This window comes from Hypanus sabinus, chromosome 27, assembly GCF_030144855.1.
Source record: "Hypanus sabinus isolate sHypSab1 chromosome 27, sHypSab1.hap1, whole genome shotgun sequence".
NCBI classification, from domain to species: domain Eukaryota; kingdom Metazoa; phylum Chordata; class Chondrichthyes; order Myliobatiformes; family Dasyatidae; genus Hypanus; species Hypanus sabinus.
In genome coordinates, this window is record NC_082732.1 from 45,927,479 (window position 1) to 45,945,565 (window position 18,087).

At 41.5% G+C, this 18,087-nt stretch overlaps 1 protein-coding gene across 5 annotated transcripts in view; it reads left to right on the forward strand.

Annotated features, from left to right (window-relative positions):
- mib2 (MIB E3 ubiquitin protein ligase 2) overlaps positions 1 to 18,087 on the forward strand; it is a 249,551-nt gene that overhangs the window by 185,487 nt on the left and 45,977 nt on the right. For all 5 annotated transcript variants that reach the window (XM_059952408.1, XM_059952405.1, XM_059952403.1 and 2 more), the window contains 4 exons: positions 6,111 to 6,253; positions 9,425 to 9,532; positions 15,937 to 16,041; positions 16,660 to 16,825. In XM_059952408.1, the coding sequence (XP_059808391.1) occupies positions 6,111 to 6,253; positions 9,425 to 9,532; positions 15,937 to 16,041; positions 16,660 to 16,825 (522 nt within the window). The remainder of the gene's footprint in view (positions 1 to 6,110; positions 6,254 to 9,424; positions 9,533 to 15,936; positions 16,042 to 16,659; positions 16,826 to 18,087) is intronic.

Genomic DNA, 18,087 nt, shown 5'->3' on the forward strand with positions numbered 1-18,087 from the left:
TGGCTCAGTGGGTCAGAAGGGCCTTTTCTACAATCTATCTCTAAATAAAAGTTGTGTTGTGCAGATATATTGACACACGGTGATTTAGTATAGATTTTTTATTAAAAAACAGCCCCAAAGGTTCTTGTCTGGTGGATGGTGTGAACAGTTTACAGTTCCTGGATTTGTGTGATTGAATGTTGGCAACTTGTGAAACTGGCCCTCAGTCAACAATGATCACAGTGCTTCACTATGCAGATGAAACCCAAATTGCTGTGAAAGTATTTGGTTGTTTTTAATGCCACGTGTCAGCGTGATTTTGGAGTAAGATTCTGAATCAGATGTAGTTGATGCTATTTATTGTGGAGATAGTTGGGTATGTAGTGTTTCACAGAGAGGACAGGCGGACTGACAGAATATATACAGGGTTATACTGCAGAGTTAACATTTACAACTTTATCTCCTACATGGCAGTCATCTTAGGCCAAATGAGTGGAAGGAACACTTCACAAATTTCACAAGAGGCTTTTCCCATCCACGTGGCATTTTAAAAAAGTCTGAAAAGTTTCAATGAGTTTGTACCCAAAGCAGAATAGCATCAGACAACAGGGCTCAGATTCAGATTCAGAATTTAGAATTCAGGGTTCAATTTCAGAGTCCAAGTGGATTCAATTAGTTATCATGTGTACATCAACACATACAGTGACATGCGTTGTTTGCATTGACAACCAATGCAGCCCAAAGAGGTGCTGGAGGCAGCCCGCACATATTGCCAAATATTCCGGAGCCAACGTAGCATGGTCACCATGTGGATGGGAATAAATTTATATAGAACATAAAATAGTACAGCACAGTACAGGCCCTTCGGCCCACAATGTTGTGCTGACCCTTAAACCCTGCCTTCCATATTTCCCCTCATCTTAAATTCCTCCATATACCTGTCTAGTAGTCTCTTAAATTTCACTAGTGTATCTGCCTCCACCACAGACTCAGGCAGTGCATTCCACGCACCAACCACTGTCTGAGTAAAAAACCTTCCTCTAATATCCCCCTTGAACTTCCGAACCCTTACCTTAAAACCATGTCCTCTTGTATTGAACCGTGGTGCCCTGGGGAAAAGGCGCTGGCTGTCCACTCTACCTATTCCTCTTAATATAGCTGAGGATTTTTATCCTTTGCAATATAGCAATGAGAGTTAATTAGACCTATAGCTATTCCTGCTTTTCAGTACCATTTTGGACTAAGAACAGACCTGTCACAGCTTTCTGACTCAGAAGGGTGTTCAAAAAAAGGCCACAACAGAGAGCGGAGCACAAAATCTTAATTGGCTCTTTGGTGCATGAAAAGGGGACTGAACTATAGACCCTATGGTTCTGATGACACTCTGTAGAGATGTGGGGACTTATCCTAGTGTCTAATCCAATATTTACCTCCAAAGCAACACAGCCAAAGATCTGTCTGTTCCCCTCACTATACTTGGTCAAATCTTACTATTGGCTCGGAGGTAGGAAGTAGAGGGTGGTGCTTGAAGGTTTTTTCTTGAAATGGGGACTGGTGATGAGTGGTGTGCCTCAAGGGTCAGTGTTGAGATCCTTGTTATTCATTATTTATATAAATTATTTAGATATGAATGTACAAGGCTTGATCAGTAAGTCAGCAGATGGCACAAAATTAACAAGTGTTGTTGAGAGTGAAGAAGGTTATCATAGATTACAGGGGGATCTTGAGCAAGGAAAGGCAAATGGATTTCAATACAGACAAGTGTGAACTGATGCATTTTGGAAAGTTACACCAATGTAGAAGTTACACTATGAATTATAGAGCACTAGATAATGTAATAGAGGGACTTCAGAGTCCAGGTGCATAGATTAATAAAAGCAGGGTCAGAGGGTGGTTTTAAAAGGTGTCCAGCAAGCTGGCCTTCATCATTCCTTATGTTCCTTTGTATTGTTGGTGAAGCCATTCTCGAGAAATGTGTACAGATTTGGTCACCCTGTTGTAGGAAGATGTGGTTAAGCTGGAAAGTATGCAGAAATGTTTGATGAGAAAGTTGCCAGGACTAAAGGAAGAGGTTGGCCAGGTTGGGTCCTTATTCCTTAGAACGCAGGAAAATGAGGGGCAACCTTGTATAGAGATGTTTGAAATGAACATCCTCGGGGGAGGGGAGGGTGGATGGTAATAGTATTGCCTGCGGAGGGGAGTCCATAACTAAGTGCATAAGTTTAGGGTGAGGGGAAAGGTTTAAAGAGGACCTGAGGGGCAGCCTTTCATGCACAGGGTGGTGAGTATGTGGCGCAATCTGCCAGAGACAGGTACAGTAGTACATTTTAAGAAGCACTCAGATAGGTACATGCGGGGTGGGTGGGGGTGGAGAAGAGGTTGTAGAGGGATATAGGCTAAGTGCAGAAAATTTGGACCAGCTGGGTGGTTGGCATAGACTGGTTTGGCCAGAGGGCCTCTATCCATGATTTTTGACTGTGTTAATTGGCTATTCCAGCTCCCTAACTGAAATAGCAACTAACTACCTGAAATATTCAGCAAGTCAGGCAGCATCTGTGTAGAGTGCAAGAGGGTTAGATGAACCACCTTTCATTGGAACCATTTCTCTATATTATAAGGAAGCTCAGACACTTATAAACATGTACCAAATCAGGAGAAATTCTACTGTTTTCCTTCAGCCCAAGATGCTGTAACACCTTCAGTTCAATTGTCAATTAACCATACATGAATACTGATGAATAGAGCCAAATGTGATTGTTCCTACGGGGTCAAGGTGCAAAGACACAGTAAGCACACACAAGATCACAATCACGTGATGAGTCCTGAGCCCCACCTCCTCCCCACTCCCACGATGCCACAACTTGATGCACACAAATCAACAAACCCATATAAAATATCAGTAAAAATACAACAACGCAGACCCCTCCTCCCACCCCAGCCCACCAATATAATCCATTAACTGGCCCCTGATTCCCAGTAGGCAACTCTGTTGCTTTGAGGCCCAGTCCTCACATATACAAGCTCATCTCGATTTGTAAAAATTCAATCAGACAAATATCCACAGTGACATGCAAAAGTTTTGGCACCACTGGTCAAAATTTCTGTTACTGTGAATAGCTAAGCGAGTAAAAGATGACATGATTTCCAAAATGCATAAAGTTAAAGATGACACATTTCTTTAATACTTTAAGCAAGATTACTTTTTTTATTTCCATCTTTTACAGTTTCAAAATAACAAAAAAGGAAAAGGGCCCAAAGCAAAAGTTTAGGCACCCTGCATGGTCAGTACTTAGTAACACCCCCTTGGCAAGTATCACAGCTTGTAAGCACTTTCCGTAGCCAGTTAAGAGTCTTTCAATTCTTGTTTGGGGAATTTTCGCCCATTCTTCCTTGCAAAAGGCTTTTAGTTCTGTGAGATTCTTGGGCCGTCTTGCATGCACTGCTCTTTTGAGGTGTATCCACAGATTTTTGATGATGTTTAAGTTGGGGGACTGTGAGGGTCATTCAGCCTATTGAGGTAGTCCATTGTGCATTTTGAGGTGTGTTTAAGATAATTATCCTGTTGTAGAAGCCATCCTCTTTTCACCTTCAGCTTTTTACAGATGATGTGACGTTTGCTTCCAGAATTTGCTGATAATTAATTGAATTCATTCTTCCCTCTACCAGTGAAATGTTCCCAGTGCCACTGGCTGCAACACAAGCCCAAAGCATGATCGATCCACCCCCATGCTTAACAGTTGGAGAGGTGTTCTTTTCATGAAATTCTGCACCCTTTTTTCCAAACAGTCCTTTGCTCATTACTGCCAAAAAGTTCTAACTTAATCAGTCCACAGGACTTGTTTCCAAAATGCATCAGGCTTGTTTAGATGTTCCTTTGCAAACTTCTGACACTGAATATTGTGGTGAGGATGCAGGAAAGGTTTTCTTCTGATGACTCTTCCATGAAGGTCATATTTGTGCAGGTATCGCTGCACAGTAGAACACTGCACCACTCCAGAGTCTGCTAAATCTTCCTGAAGGTCTTTTGCAGTCAAACAGGAGTTTTGATTTCCCTTTCTAGCAATCCTATGAGCAATTCTCTTGGAAAGTTTTCTTGGTCTTCCAGACCTCAGCTTGACTTCCACCATTCCTAACTGCCATTTCTTAATTACATTACAAACTGAGGAAACGGCTACCTGAAAATGCTTTGCTATCTTCTTATAGTCTTCTCCTGCTTTGTGGGCATCATTTATTTTAATTTTCAGAGTGCTAGGCAGCTGCTTAGAGGAGCCCATGGCTGCTGATTGTTGGGGCAAGGTTTGAGGAATCAGGGTATTTATAAAGCTTTAAAATTTGCATCACCTGACCTTTCCTAATGATGACTGTGACAAGCCATAGCCCTAAGAAGCTAATGAAGGTCTGAGACCTTGGTAAAAGTTATCTGAGAGCTCAAATCTCTTGGGGTGCCCAAACTTTTGCATGGTGCTCCTTTCCTTTTTTTCACTCTAAAATTATACAAAACAAAAATAATACACTAGTCTTGCTTAAAATGTTGAAAAAAAAGTTTCATCTTTAACTTTATGACTTTTGGAGATCAGTTCATCTTCTGCTCACTTAACTATTCACAGTAACAGAAATTTTGACCAGAGTGCCCACACTTTTGCATGCCACTGTATGATTATATCCAGAGCCCTCAGTCCATTTTAAATCTTCATTCGCCACAACTGCACTGTAAAACGTGATGGCTTGGGCACCTGTCCTCAGGCAGCTGAAAAGTTTGAGGCTTGAGTCCATTGAGGGCCACTAAAAACTCTGCAGTTGGCCACAACAGAGCTTGTCTTCTGCCGAGCAAAACTCTGAGAGGGTAGTTTTGACTCTGTTCTGGACACTGTGCCACACTGCCCCCGGTGAAGAGCAACGGCTTCATCCCCTCACTCTGGGCGGCTGCAAACAGGCGACACCGTGGCTTCAGACGTAGTCCTCGCTACGACCAAGGACTCGGCACCCTCTATCTGCCTCTGCTCACATCCAGTAGATCAGCGAATTGCACTTGTGGCATACCGGATTAACAATGTCCAAAGGGGTGTTGCAATCACAAGAAAAGCGACCAAGACAGCCACTGACTATTTGACTGTGAGCCTCCATCGATTCAGGCAGTAGCACGTTGAGCAGATCCTTAATTATCACCACCAACTAGCAACTCACTGATGCTGTAGACTTGCAGTACTTTGTACAGCAGGATCTTGTGATCATTAGACATACATTTAGGTAAAACAGTAGCACTTTTTGTTAACACCGTAGAAGCCACCGCAACCAGTCACGCCGCCATCTTGCCAGATCTTCCCATCATTAGTCTGAGTTTCTCTAGTTCACTGAATTCTACCTGGTTAATAGTGATTTTTAAAGTAATTTACCTTCGATGAAAAGGTCAAGTAACTGAGGAAACATGAAATACACTCAGTGGCTACTTTATTAGGTACATTTGTACACATGCTGGTTAATGCAGATATCTAATCAGCCAATCATGTGGCAGCAACTCAATGCATAAAAGCATGCGGACATGGTCAAGAGCTTCAGTTGCTGTTCAGACAAAATATCAGAATGGGGAAGAAGTGTGACCTAAAGTAACTTTAACCATGGGATAATTGTTGGTGCCAGATGGGGTGGTTTGAGTATCAAAGAAACCGCTGAACTCCTGGGATGTTCACACACAGCAACCTCTGGAGCTCACAGAGAATGGTGTGAGAAACAAAAAAAACATCCGGTGAGTGGCAGCTCTATGGGCAAAAATGCCTGATAATGAGACAAGTCAGAGGGGAGTGACCTGATGATGACAGAAACTCAAATAACCACAGTGGTGTACAGAAGAGCATCTCTGAATCCACAACATATCGAACCTTGAAGTGGATGGGTTACAGCAGCAGAAGACCACACTGGGTTCCACTCCTGTACCTAATAAAGGGTCACTGAGTCACCATCAATTATTTCTGCATACACAATTCTTGGTCCACTCCCCCTTTGTTAGTAAAGCTCCACTTGTTGAGATGTTGATGAGTGTTTGTAAAATTGTGCGTTATTTTATTTATCAATGTTGTTACACATCTCCAGAGGCTCTTGAGCTGCATCATTTGTCATTTTCGTTCTTCTTTCAGGTGAGCATGTTGAACTGCCTCGACAAGAGAGTGCGGGTGGCCATGCCTTCCAGCACAATGACAGGGTGAAATGTCTTCTGGAGGTGGACATTCTGCGGCAGATGCAAGAGGGTCATGGAGGATGGAACCCTAAAATGGCTGAGGTAATACTCAACGCAGAAAAGCTTTTCTGTCCATGGACTGTTACATCTGAAATAAATTCCAATATATGTCCTACAAATAGAACAGACTGATGTCTGGTCAGTAACCATAAACAGGAATGTTTTTAATCCCAAACACCAGTTTAGTTGGAATTAAAGGAACAGTAAACAACATTACACAATAGAACAAAAATTGCCAAGTCCATTGTGGAGAACATAAGTCATACTATTGTTGTGCTAAGGTCGAGATTAGGGTTCTGCTGGTTGAAGGGAAGTAGCTATCCCTGAACCTGGTGGTGTGGGACTTCAGGCTTTGGTACCTCCTGTCCAATGGGAGCTGTGAGAAGATGGCATGGCCAGGATGGTGGGCATCTTTCACGACAGATGTTGCCTCCTTGTGGCAGCACCTCCTGCAGACCTTATGTCCATCTCCTTCTTCCTTTAAACCCTTCTTCCAAGCTAGCTACTGGTCACCTGGTCTAGGTGTGACCCAGTGTCAGGAGATGATCTACCTACAGGAAAGATATCAATAAGATTGAAAGAGTGCAGAGAAAATTTATGAGGTCATTCTTGGGACTTGAGGTGAGTTATAGGGGAAGGTTGAATAGGTTAGGACTTTATACCCTAGAAAGTAGAAGATAGAGGAGAGGTTTGATAGAGGTGCAAAATACAGGGACATAGATAGGTTAAAGCAGGCAGGCTTTTTCTGCAGAGGTTGGGTGAGACTAGAACAAGATGTCATGGGTTCAGGGTGAAAGCTGGAATGTTTATGGGGAATATGAGGGGAATTTCTTCTTTCAGAGGGTGGCGCAAGTGTGGAATGAGCTGTCAGTGGAAGTGGTGAATGGGGGTTCAATTTCAACAGTTAAAAGAAATTTGGATAAGTACATTTGGAGGGGTATCGAGAGCTATGTTCTGGGTACAGGTTGATGGGACTAGACAGATTAAGTGTTTGTCACAGACCAGATGAGGCAAAGTGCCTGTTTTTGAGCTGTAGTGTGTTATATGACTCCATATATAATAGTGGATTCTGGTTAATTGGTCCATTGGTTAATCAAGGCAGCCACGTATTCGGGACAACTCTTAAAGAACAAAAACTAACGAGAAAATAACTGCGATTGCCTTCATTTATTTGGAACACTCTGCCACTTAATTGGAGTAGGAGACTGTTGCTGAACAGTTTCTAAATAACGTCAGGTGTGCAATTGTGTGGCCATTAGACACTACACTGTGCTTGGAGCAGTTTGTAAATAGCAACAGTCGCATGTATTTCTGTTCAAACCAGTGACTTTTCTCACTGATAGTTGGTGAGATATAACCTGTAAGACAATTCAGAACTGCTTTGCTCACGATAGTTTCAAGCATTCAGGCTTGGAGATGCCAGAATACTGCCAATACTACTATAGTACTATGAAACTATTATTTCCTAATAGTTATCAATGAAGGAATTAATCCAGTGTATACTGTGTGTTCTTTTGACTGACTGTAAATGAAAATTAGTGCAGATAATAGATTGCCTTTGTACAATGCTTTCAACAGTTGCATCCTCTAAATATTCATTTTCATTGTAACTTTCAAGGTGATTGTAGATACCTTCAAATTCTAGTTCAAAGTAAAATTTATTATCAAAGTCTATAATGTCACCATATGCATCCCTGAGATTCTTTTTCCTGTGGGTATTCTTAGCAAATCTATAGAAGAGTAACTGTAAACAGGATTCGTAAACTGTAAACAAACTGTGCAAATGCAGATAATAAATAAATAGCAATAAATAACGAGCATGAAATAACAAGATAAAAGAGTTCTTAAATGTAGTTATCCCCTTTTGTTCGAGAGCCCGATGGTTGACGGGTAGTAACTGTTCCTGAACCTGATGGTGCGAGTCTAAGACGTCTATACCACTTTCCTGAAGGCAGCAGTGAGAAAAGCCTGGGTGGTGAGGATCTTTGCTGATGGATGCTGTTTTCCTACGCCAGTTCTTCATAGTTCCTAACTTGTTGAAGTAGTGAAATTTCATTTTCACTCCCAGCTGTTTCCGGCATCTTTGAGCATAAACGGTAGAAACCACAGTGAGCAAAACTTTTCTGAATTGTCTTACTGCTTATTTCTCACCAACTATCAATAATCAGTGATAACTATCACCTTCCTGAACACTAGCATACTTAACTGGCTCTATTTAAAAACTGTTTGCTATAAGCTTGGTGCATTGTCTAAAGGCCACACAAGTGCACATCACTGACACTAGTTAGAAACTGTTCAGCAACAGCCTCCTGTCCCAATTAGCAGCATAGTTTCCAAGTAAGTCAAAGTAATCCCAGCTATTTTCTCTCTTAGTTCTTGTTCTTTTAGAGATAGATAGATACTTTATTGACCCCAAAGGAAATTAGTGTCACAGTAGCATTACAAATGCACAGATATACAAATGTTAGAAGAGAAGTAAGAAAAAATTATTGAAAAGTTACCTTAAAAATAAGATGTAGAAGATTTATAAGTCAAAGGTGCCCTGGTAATAGGGTGTGGTAAACAGAGTTTAAACAGAGGTTAATAACAATCTAACAGGAGAGGGTCATCATTTCCTGGCTATAGGTTGACTCATTATAGAGCCTAATGTTCAAGGATAAGAATGACCTCTTTGGAGCAGTGCAGTTGTCTTAGTCTATTACTAAAAGTGCTGCTCTGTTCAGCCAAGGTGACATGCAGAGGATGAGAAACATTGTCCAGAATTGCCAGGATTTTCCATAGGGTCCTTCGTAGCCTACAATGTGTCCAATTTGACTTTCTAATCAATTTATTGAGTCTGTTGGCATCACCCATATTGATGCCTTTGTCCCAGCATACCACCACATAGAAGATTGTATTGGCAACAACAGACTGGTAGAACATGTGAAGGAGAGGTCTGCATACTCCAAAGGACCTCAGTTTCTTCAGGAAGCAGAGGCAACTCTGGTCCTTCTTGTACACAGCCTCTGTGTTGGTTCTCCACATTGTTGTCCCAAATAAGCCTCTTCCCTGACAAACTGTTAGCCGAATTAACCGGAATCCAAAGTATATATTATTATAAATTTTAGATTTTTTAATGTATTGCACTGTACTGCTACTGCAAGACAACGTTTCTTGTGACGTATGCAGTAACATTATACCTGATTCTGATTCTAATTCCTTTGCTTTTGACAGTACATTGGCCGAGTGGGCACCGTGCATAGAATAACCGACCGAGGAGATGTGAGAGTACAATACAGCAATAATATTCGCTGGACCTTTCATCCAGGAGCACTTACAAAGGTACAGTCAGTGGCTGAACCATAACCCCAATCCTAATCCAATAACATTTGACTATAACCCCAACCCTATCTCAATAGCATTTAACCATAATCCTAACCCTAACCCAATAACATTTAACTATAATCCCCAACCCTAACCCAATAACATTTAACTATAGCCCCCAACCCTATTGCCAGTAACATTTAGCCATAACCCTAACCCTATCCCAATAACATTTAACATTTGGGCAGGTACGTGGATAAGGAAGATTTGACTTAACTCGCACAAAGCCATGCTGGTTCTCTCTAATTAAGCCATGGTTTTCCAAATACTGATAATTCCTATCCTTAATGATCTTCTCCAGTAATCTCCCTACTTCTGATGTAAGATTCACCGGTCAAAAATTTTCAGGATTATTCCTATTACTTGAATAATGGAATCATATTAGCTAGTTCTCCAGGACTTTGCCTGTGGCTAGAGAGGAAAAGAAAATACTGGTCAAGGCTCCCTTGCCTCCCTCAATAACCTGAGGTATACCCTATCAGGCTCAGGGGACTTATCCACCTTAGTATTCTGGAGAGATCTAACAATACCTTGTTCTTTAACCCAAAATGCCCTAGGAAAATAACACATTCCACATTGACTGAACTATCCTACACGTGCTTCTCTTTGGTAAATACTGATACAAAGTCCTGTTGTTTCCACCAGTTTAATGTTAATAGCTATTTTCTTTGTAGTTCAACAATCAATCATCTGCTTGTATATTAAGAAGTCTTTATATACACAATAGTTCAAAATACATCTTGGTTCCCAACATGGGGCGCATGGACATCTCACTTAATGGTATTGTTCCATGGCATTAAAAAGGTTGGGAACCCCTGCTCTGAACCATAAGACCATAAGATATAGGAGCATAATTAGGCCATTTGACCCATTGAGTCTGCTCCGCCATTTCATTACGGCTGATCTATTTACCCTCTCAGCCCCAATCTCCAGCCTTCCCCCAGTGTCCCTTCATACCCTGACCAATAAAGAATTTATCAACCTCTGCTTTAAATACACATAAAGGCTTGTCCTCCATAGCTGCTTATGACAATTAATTTTACAGATTCACTACTCTCTGGCCAAAGAAATACTTCCTCATCTCTGTTCTACAAAATGCCCCTTTATTCTGAGGCTGTGTCCTCTCATCTTAAGATTCTCCCACCAGAGGAAACATCCTCTCCACATCCACTCTATCAAGGCATTTCACCATTGGATAGGTTTCAATGAGATCACTCCTCATTCTTCTGAATTCTAATGAATACAGGGTCAGAGCCATCAAACATTCTGCGTATGGAAAGCCATTCAATCCTGGAATCAATTTCATAAACCTCCTGTGAACCCTCTCCAGTTTCAGCACATCCTTTCTATGATAATGGGCCCAAAACTACTTACTCATAATACTCCAAGTGAGGCCTCACTAATGCTTTATAAAGTCTCAACATTACATCCTTGTCTTGAAGTTCTAGTTCTCTTGAAATGAATGCTAACATCACATTTGCCTTCCTCACCACAAACTCAATCTGCAAATTATTCCTTAGGAATCCTGCACAAGGGCTCTCAAGTCCCTTTGCGCCTCAGTTTTTTGTATTTTCTCTCCAATTAAAAAATAGTCAACTCTTTCATTTCTTCTACTTAAGTGTATGACTATACATTTCCCTACACTGTATTCTTTGCCTATTCTCCTGTCCTTCTGTAGCCTCTCTACTTCCTCAAAACTATCTATCCCTCTATCTTCACATCATCTACAAACTCTGCAACAAAGTCATCAATTCCATCATCCAAATCATTGACATTTAACGTAAAAAGAATTGGTCCCAACACAGACCCAACACAGTCACCCACAGTCACATAGAAAAGACTCCCTTTATTCGCATTCTTTGCCTGCTGACAATCAGCCAATGCTTTATCCATGCTAGAATCTTTCCTGTAATACCATGGGCTCTTGGCTTGTTAAGCAGCCTCATGTATGACACTTTGTCAAGGGCCTTCTGAAAATCCTACTACACAACATCAACTGTTTCTCCTTTGTCTATCCTGCTTGTTATTACTTCAAAGAATTCCAACAAATTTGTCAAACAAGCTTTTCCCTCGGAAACCATGCTGACATCGGCCTATTACATCATGTGCCTCGAAGTATGCTGACAATCAACTCTTCCATCTTCCCAACCACTGAGATCAGAATAACTGGCCTATAGTTCCCTTTCTTCTGCCCCCTCCCTTCTTGAAGTCTGGATTGACATTTGCAATTTTACAATCTTCCGGAACCATTCCAGAATCTAGGGATTCTTGAAAGATCATTACTAATGCCTCCATGATCTCTTCAGCCACCTCCTTCAGAACCCTGGGGTATGCACCATCTGGTCCAGGTGACTTATCTGCCTTCAGACGTTTCAGTTTCCCAAGAATCTTCTCCAGAATAGTGGCAACTTCAAAAAACTTCTGACTCCTGACACTCTGAAACTTCCAGCATTCTGCTAGTACCTTCCAAGTGAAGATTGATGCAAAATCCTTATTCAGTTTGGCCACCATTTCCTTCTCCCTCCCCATTACTACCTCCCCAGCATCATTTTCCGTCAGTCCAATGTCCACTCTCGCCTCTCTTTTACAATTTATATATCTGAAGAAACTTTTGGTATCTTCTTTAACATTACTGGCTAGCTTAGTTTTGTATTCTATCTTTACCTTCTTGATGACTTCTTTTGTTTTCTTCTGCTGGCTTTTAAACGCTTCCCAATCTTCTAACTTCCCACTAATTTTTGCTCTATTATATGTCCTCTCTTTGGCTTTTATGTTGGCTTTGACTTCCCTTGTTAGCCATGGTTGTGTCATCTTTCCTTTAAAATGCACTACCTAACCTTCCATCTGTCTTGATACCATCTGCAGACTTTGTCACATTATCCAAATCATTAACAATGTGAAAAAAGCAGTCCCAGTATTGCCCCCTGAGGAACACCACTAGTCATTGGTAGCCAACCAGAAAAGGCCCCTTTTATCCCACTCGATTCCTCCAGACAAAGCCAGCCTCTATGCATGCCATTATTGTCTACATTGATTTTAGGAAAGTGTTTGATGTTGTGCCTCATGACCTATCTCATTCACAGTCACACCATAAGTGTGATAAACAGCCAGCTCTTGCTGTTCCTCACTGACTTAACCAATATTTTTAAAGGCTCAGAAGAATCTAGACATGAGCTATCCAACTGTATTCAATAATATCATTAATTAAGTAAATGAATATTAATCTATCAAACATTTTAACTGTCAAAACTACACTTTGGAGATAAAGAATAATTTGTTTTCAAGGCCAAATTAAACTTAATTCCAAAAAAATAACCTTGATTCAGTCTAGACTTAGCTTTCTTTCTTCTGAATATTGAGTGGGAGTTTTGGTACATCATGACCTGTAACTGCTGCAATATTGTGCAATGCTTTATCATACTAGTAAACTTGGTATGTTGAAATTATCCTGTTATGTAATACAAAACTGGAACATAATCTACTATTTGAGTAATCAAGTTAGTACTCGAAGAGGAATTAACCTATAACAGGGTTGGGGCAGAAACATCTCCGTAGCTCTGTGTGACAATTAATGTACATGTTGAACTCCATTTCTGAAATTATTGCACCACATTATCCATGCAAAATTGATCAAATTTCCACACTAGTCTTCTTTTCAGTAAACTAAAAATGACTAGTCCTTATTGATATGGCTCAATTCAAATTCATCTCTTCGATGACTTCTTACAGAAACACTACAAAATTAAAACTCTGGCCTCTTTCCCTTTCTTTCCAGACCTGATAAAAGGTCTCGGCTTGAAACAGCAGTTATTTATTCTTCACAATGTACGGTAGCTGACCTGCTGAGCCCCTGAATCATTTTATGTGTGTAGCTATAAATTTCCAGCTTCTGTATCTCATATGTACAACACTGACTGAAAACAGGCTAGTGGAATGGGCGGACAACACACAAAATGCTGGGGAACTCAGTGGGTCAGGCAGCCTCTATGGAGAAGAATAAACATTCAACTTTTCAGTTTCAGGACTTTATCGGAATTGGCAGATGAAGTTTAATGTGAAATGTGAGAGGAAGCATTTTCAAAGTAAAGTTAATATCAAAATACATATAAATTTACTTCCTATAAAAAGCATTGTGGTAGGAAGATTGAGGAAATTCAGCTACAGATTGACAAATATGATGTAGCCATCTCTGAAATTTGGCTACGGATGGCTGCCATTGGGAGCTGAATGTCCAAGGATATATGGTATATCGGAAAGATAGGTTAGTAGGCAGAGGGGGTGGTGTGGCTCTGTGTATAAGAAATAATATTATATCATTGGAAAGAGATGGCATAGGATTGGAAGGTGTAGAGTCTCTTTGGGTTGAGTTAAGAAATGGCAAGCATAAAAGGACCCTAATGGTAGTTGACCCTAATGGCCTCCAAACAGCATCTGAAATGTGGATTACAAATTACAGCAGGAGATAGAAAAGGAATATCAGAAAGGCAATATCATGATAATTGTTGGGGATTTTAACAGGAAAGTGAATTGGGAAAACCAGGTCAGTACTGGAACTCGAGAGAGAATTTGTAGAATGTCTAAGGGATAGCTTTTTAGAACAACTTGTGGTTGAGCCCACTAGGGAGTCATCTGTGCTGGATTGGGTGTTGTGCAATGATCTGGAGGTGATAAGAGAACTTAAGGTTAAAGGACCCTTAGAGAACAGTGATCACAATATGATCAAGTTCACATTGAAATTTGAGAGGGAAAAAATAAAATTCAAAATTCAGAGATGCAAAGAGACTTGAGAGACCTTGTGCAAGATACCCTAAAGGTTAACTTCCAGGTTGAATCTGTTATGAAGAAGGCGAATGCAATGTTGGCGTTCATTTCTGGAGGTATAGAATATAAGAGCAGGGATGTGATGTTGAGGCTCTATAAGGCACTCGTGAGACCACACTTGGAGTATTGTGTGCAGTTTTGGGTTCTTTATTTTAGAAAGGATATACTGACATTGGAGAGGGTTCAGAGAAGATTCACAAGAGAAATGGAAGCGTTATCATATGAGAAACATCTGGCAGCTCTTAGGCTGTACTCTCTGGAGCTCAGGAGAATGAGGAGGGATCTCGTAGAAACATTCTGAATTTTAAAAGGCATGAACAGATTAGATATGGCAAAGTTGTTTCCCATGATAGGGGATTAATAGAAACATAGAAAACCTACAACACAGTACAGGCCCTTCGGCCCACAAAGTTGTGCCAAACATGTCCCTACCTCAGAAATTACTAGGCTTACCTATAGCTCTCTAATTTTCTAAGCTCCATGTACCTATCCAAAAGTCTGTTAAAAGACCCTATCATATCTGCCTCCACCACCATTGCCGGCAACCCATTCCACGCACCTGCCACTCTCTGAGTAAAAACTTAACCCTGACATCTCCTCTGTACCTACTCCCCGGCACCTTAAACCTGTGTCCTCTTATGGCAACCATTTCAGCCCTGGGATAAAGCCTCTGACTATCCACATGACCAATGCCTCTCATCATCTTATACACCTCTATCATCCTCCATTGCTCCAAGGAGAAAAGGCCGAATTCACTCAATCTATTCTCATAAGGCATACTTCCCAATCCAGGCAACTTACTTGTAAATCTTCTCTGCACCCTGAACAGATTAGATATGGCATAGTTATTTCCCAATGTAGGGGATTTTAGGACAAGAGGGCATGACTTCAGGATTGAAGGATGTCCTTTTAGAACTGAGATGTGGAGAAATTACTTTAGTCAGAGGGTGGTATATGTTGCCACGAGTGACTGTGGAGGCCAAGTCATTGGGTGTATTTAAGGCAGAGATAGATAGCCAGGGCATCAAAGGGTATGGGGTGAAAGCAGAAGAGTGGGGATGACTGGAAGAATTGGATTAGCCCATGATTGAATGCGGAGCAGACTCGATGGGCCAAATGGCCTACTTCTGCTCCTTCGTCTTATAGTCTTATGGCCTTATAGGAACTGCCAGGTAGAAGAAAGAGGTGCAGGAGGCAAGATGAGGCTGTTGTGGAGGGAGTGTTGAGTTCACCAGGATGTTGCCTGGAATTGAACGTTTCAGCTGACGAGAGACTGGATAGGTTGGGCTATTTTCTGTGGAGTGGAGAGAGAGGTACACAATTAGGAAGGGGCATAGAGAGAATAAATAGTAGCAAACATCTCCCACAGCAAAGGTGTCTAAGACTAGGGGACAGAATCACAGAGCAATAAAGCAGGGACCAGGCCTTTTAATCCAACGAGTCTATGCTGACCCATACACATATATTCTGTCTGTACAAAACCTCCGAATATAAAAACTCCTCAGATTGTCACCATTTCTAACTCAGCTGTACTTTTGTAGGTGGACACATTCTCGGTCGGTGATATTGTTCGGGTGATGGATGAAATGGAAGCAGTGAAAAGACTTCAGACAGGCCACGGAGAGTGGACAGATAGCATGACTCCAGTAGGTATCTTCTCGTTCCTCTGTAAAATCTGATCACCGGGAATACTGCCTGTTGGAAATTCATTGATCACAGAATAATCCATAACACTCGATCAGTGTTTCACATGATACAGACATCTGAGGCAATTTGTTAGAAGCCTGATGTTTGCTGGTCATCCTCTTGGCCGTCAATGTGGGTCTTATTGCTGATGATCTACTTACCTAACCCCCACACCTTCACCTTTCCAAACCTGAAAACGTACGGTAGAAGTTCCTCCGTTTCCCCCTCAGGCATGTGCCATAGCAGCTGCAGTTGGTGAGACTGGGTTCCAGAGGAGGAACTCTGAGCATTGATCAGGCAAGATAGTGGCTCTGACATCTGTCACTGCAGTGTGTTCCTGTTGTCTGTGACAGTTCACTGCCTTGTCTATGTCCTGGGCAGACCCAGTTGTACTGAGCAATGAGTCTCACACCTGGGCCTCTCTATTGCGCATTGGTGCTTTCAAGGCAGCTTGGCCGCTGTCACACTGCTTGGAGAGCTATTTTAGATGTGCTGCTCTCTTGCTATGATTAACCAGATGGTGAATTTTTATAGTGGATTATGTTGTCTAAATTATCTTTATGTCATACATCCTACAGGCGCTGGGGCAGATTGGGAAGGTGCTAAAAGTTTATGCTGATGGAGATCTGCGTGTGGGTGTTGGAGGCCAAACATGGACCTTTAACCCTGCTTGTGTAACCTCGGTACAGCCTGGAGACGTGGACGCCAACCTCATGACCACAGACAGCAGCAACGATTCAGCAAGTAAGTGTTTGGTTAATGCTTCATCAGCATGACCTCTGGTTCCTAGTTTTCCCTGTAATTTCCAAGATGTTTCTGAGACTTCTCCAAAGATGAGTTCTTGAGGAGGTTTGTGGAAAAGAGAGAGCCTTGAGCCTTCCAAACTCCCGGTTAAGAGTGACCTTTTGGAAAAGGTTTTAAATTATTACATCTGATGAGTAATTCAACTGAACTTGGCTAGTACAGACCTGACAGCATTGGTTGGGAGTTTTATACTCTTTCTTTACCATACATGGACTTTAATCTGGAGGGAAATTCAGCAAAGTGCAAACAATCACTTCTTTCCCATCACACTATAGCAGAGATGGGAAACCAAGTGGGTTTCTTAAGTAGTCCTGATGAAGGGTCTCAACCCAAAACGTCGACTGTACTCTTTTCCATAGATGCTGCCTGACCTGCTGAGTTCCTCCAGCATTTTGCGTGTGTTGCTTGGATTTCTAATGTGTATTATTGGTTTGGTGTTATGTAATTATTCACCAAGTAACTACAGAGTAATCACAGCCACTTTATAAATGAACCTTTTCATTAATAGTTTACAATTATTCCTGATGCCTCCTTTTCATTGGATTAACAAATCTTGCATAACAATTTCCAAAGGGATGGCGAGCAGCTCTGATTCCCAGTAGCATGAGTGTTATTGATAGACTGTAATGGGAAAACGGTGGGAAGTTCATGTACAGGGAAGCTGTTCTTCCAGTGCAAGAACGTTCCTTTCTCTTCTGAAGTGTCTGTTTCTTGCCTCTATCTGATTTATCTGTGTTTTATTTTAAGGCACTCAGGAGTGACCACCAGTTATATTCTCAGTGGCCACTGAGTGTACGTTCGTAGTCTTCTGTTGCTGTAGCCCATCCACTTCAAAGTTCAATGTGTTGTGTGTTCAGAGAAGCTCTTCTGCACATCACTGTTATAATACATGTTTATTTGAGTTACTGTCACTCTCAATAGACAATAGACAGTAGGTGCAGGAGTAGGCCATTTGGCTCTTCTAGCCAGCACCACCATTCACTGTGATCATGGCTGATCATACACAATCAGTACCCTGTTCCTGTCCTCTCCCCATATCCCTTGACCCCACTATCTATAAGAGCTCTATCTAACTCTCTCTTGAATGCATCCAGAGACTTGGCCTCCACTGTCTTCTGGGGCACAGCATTCCACGTATTCACCACTCTCTGGGTGAAAAAGTTTTTCCGCATCTCTGTTCTAAATGGCATACCCCTTATTCT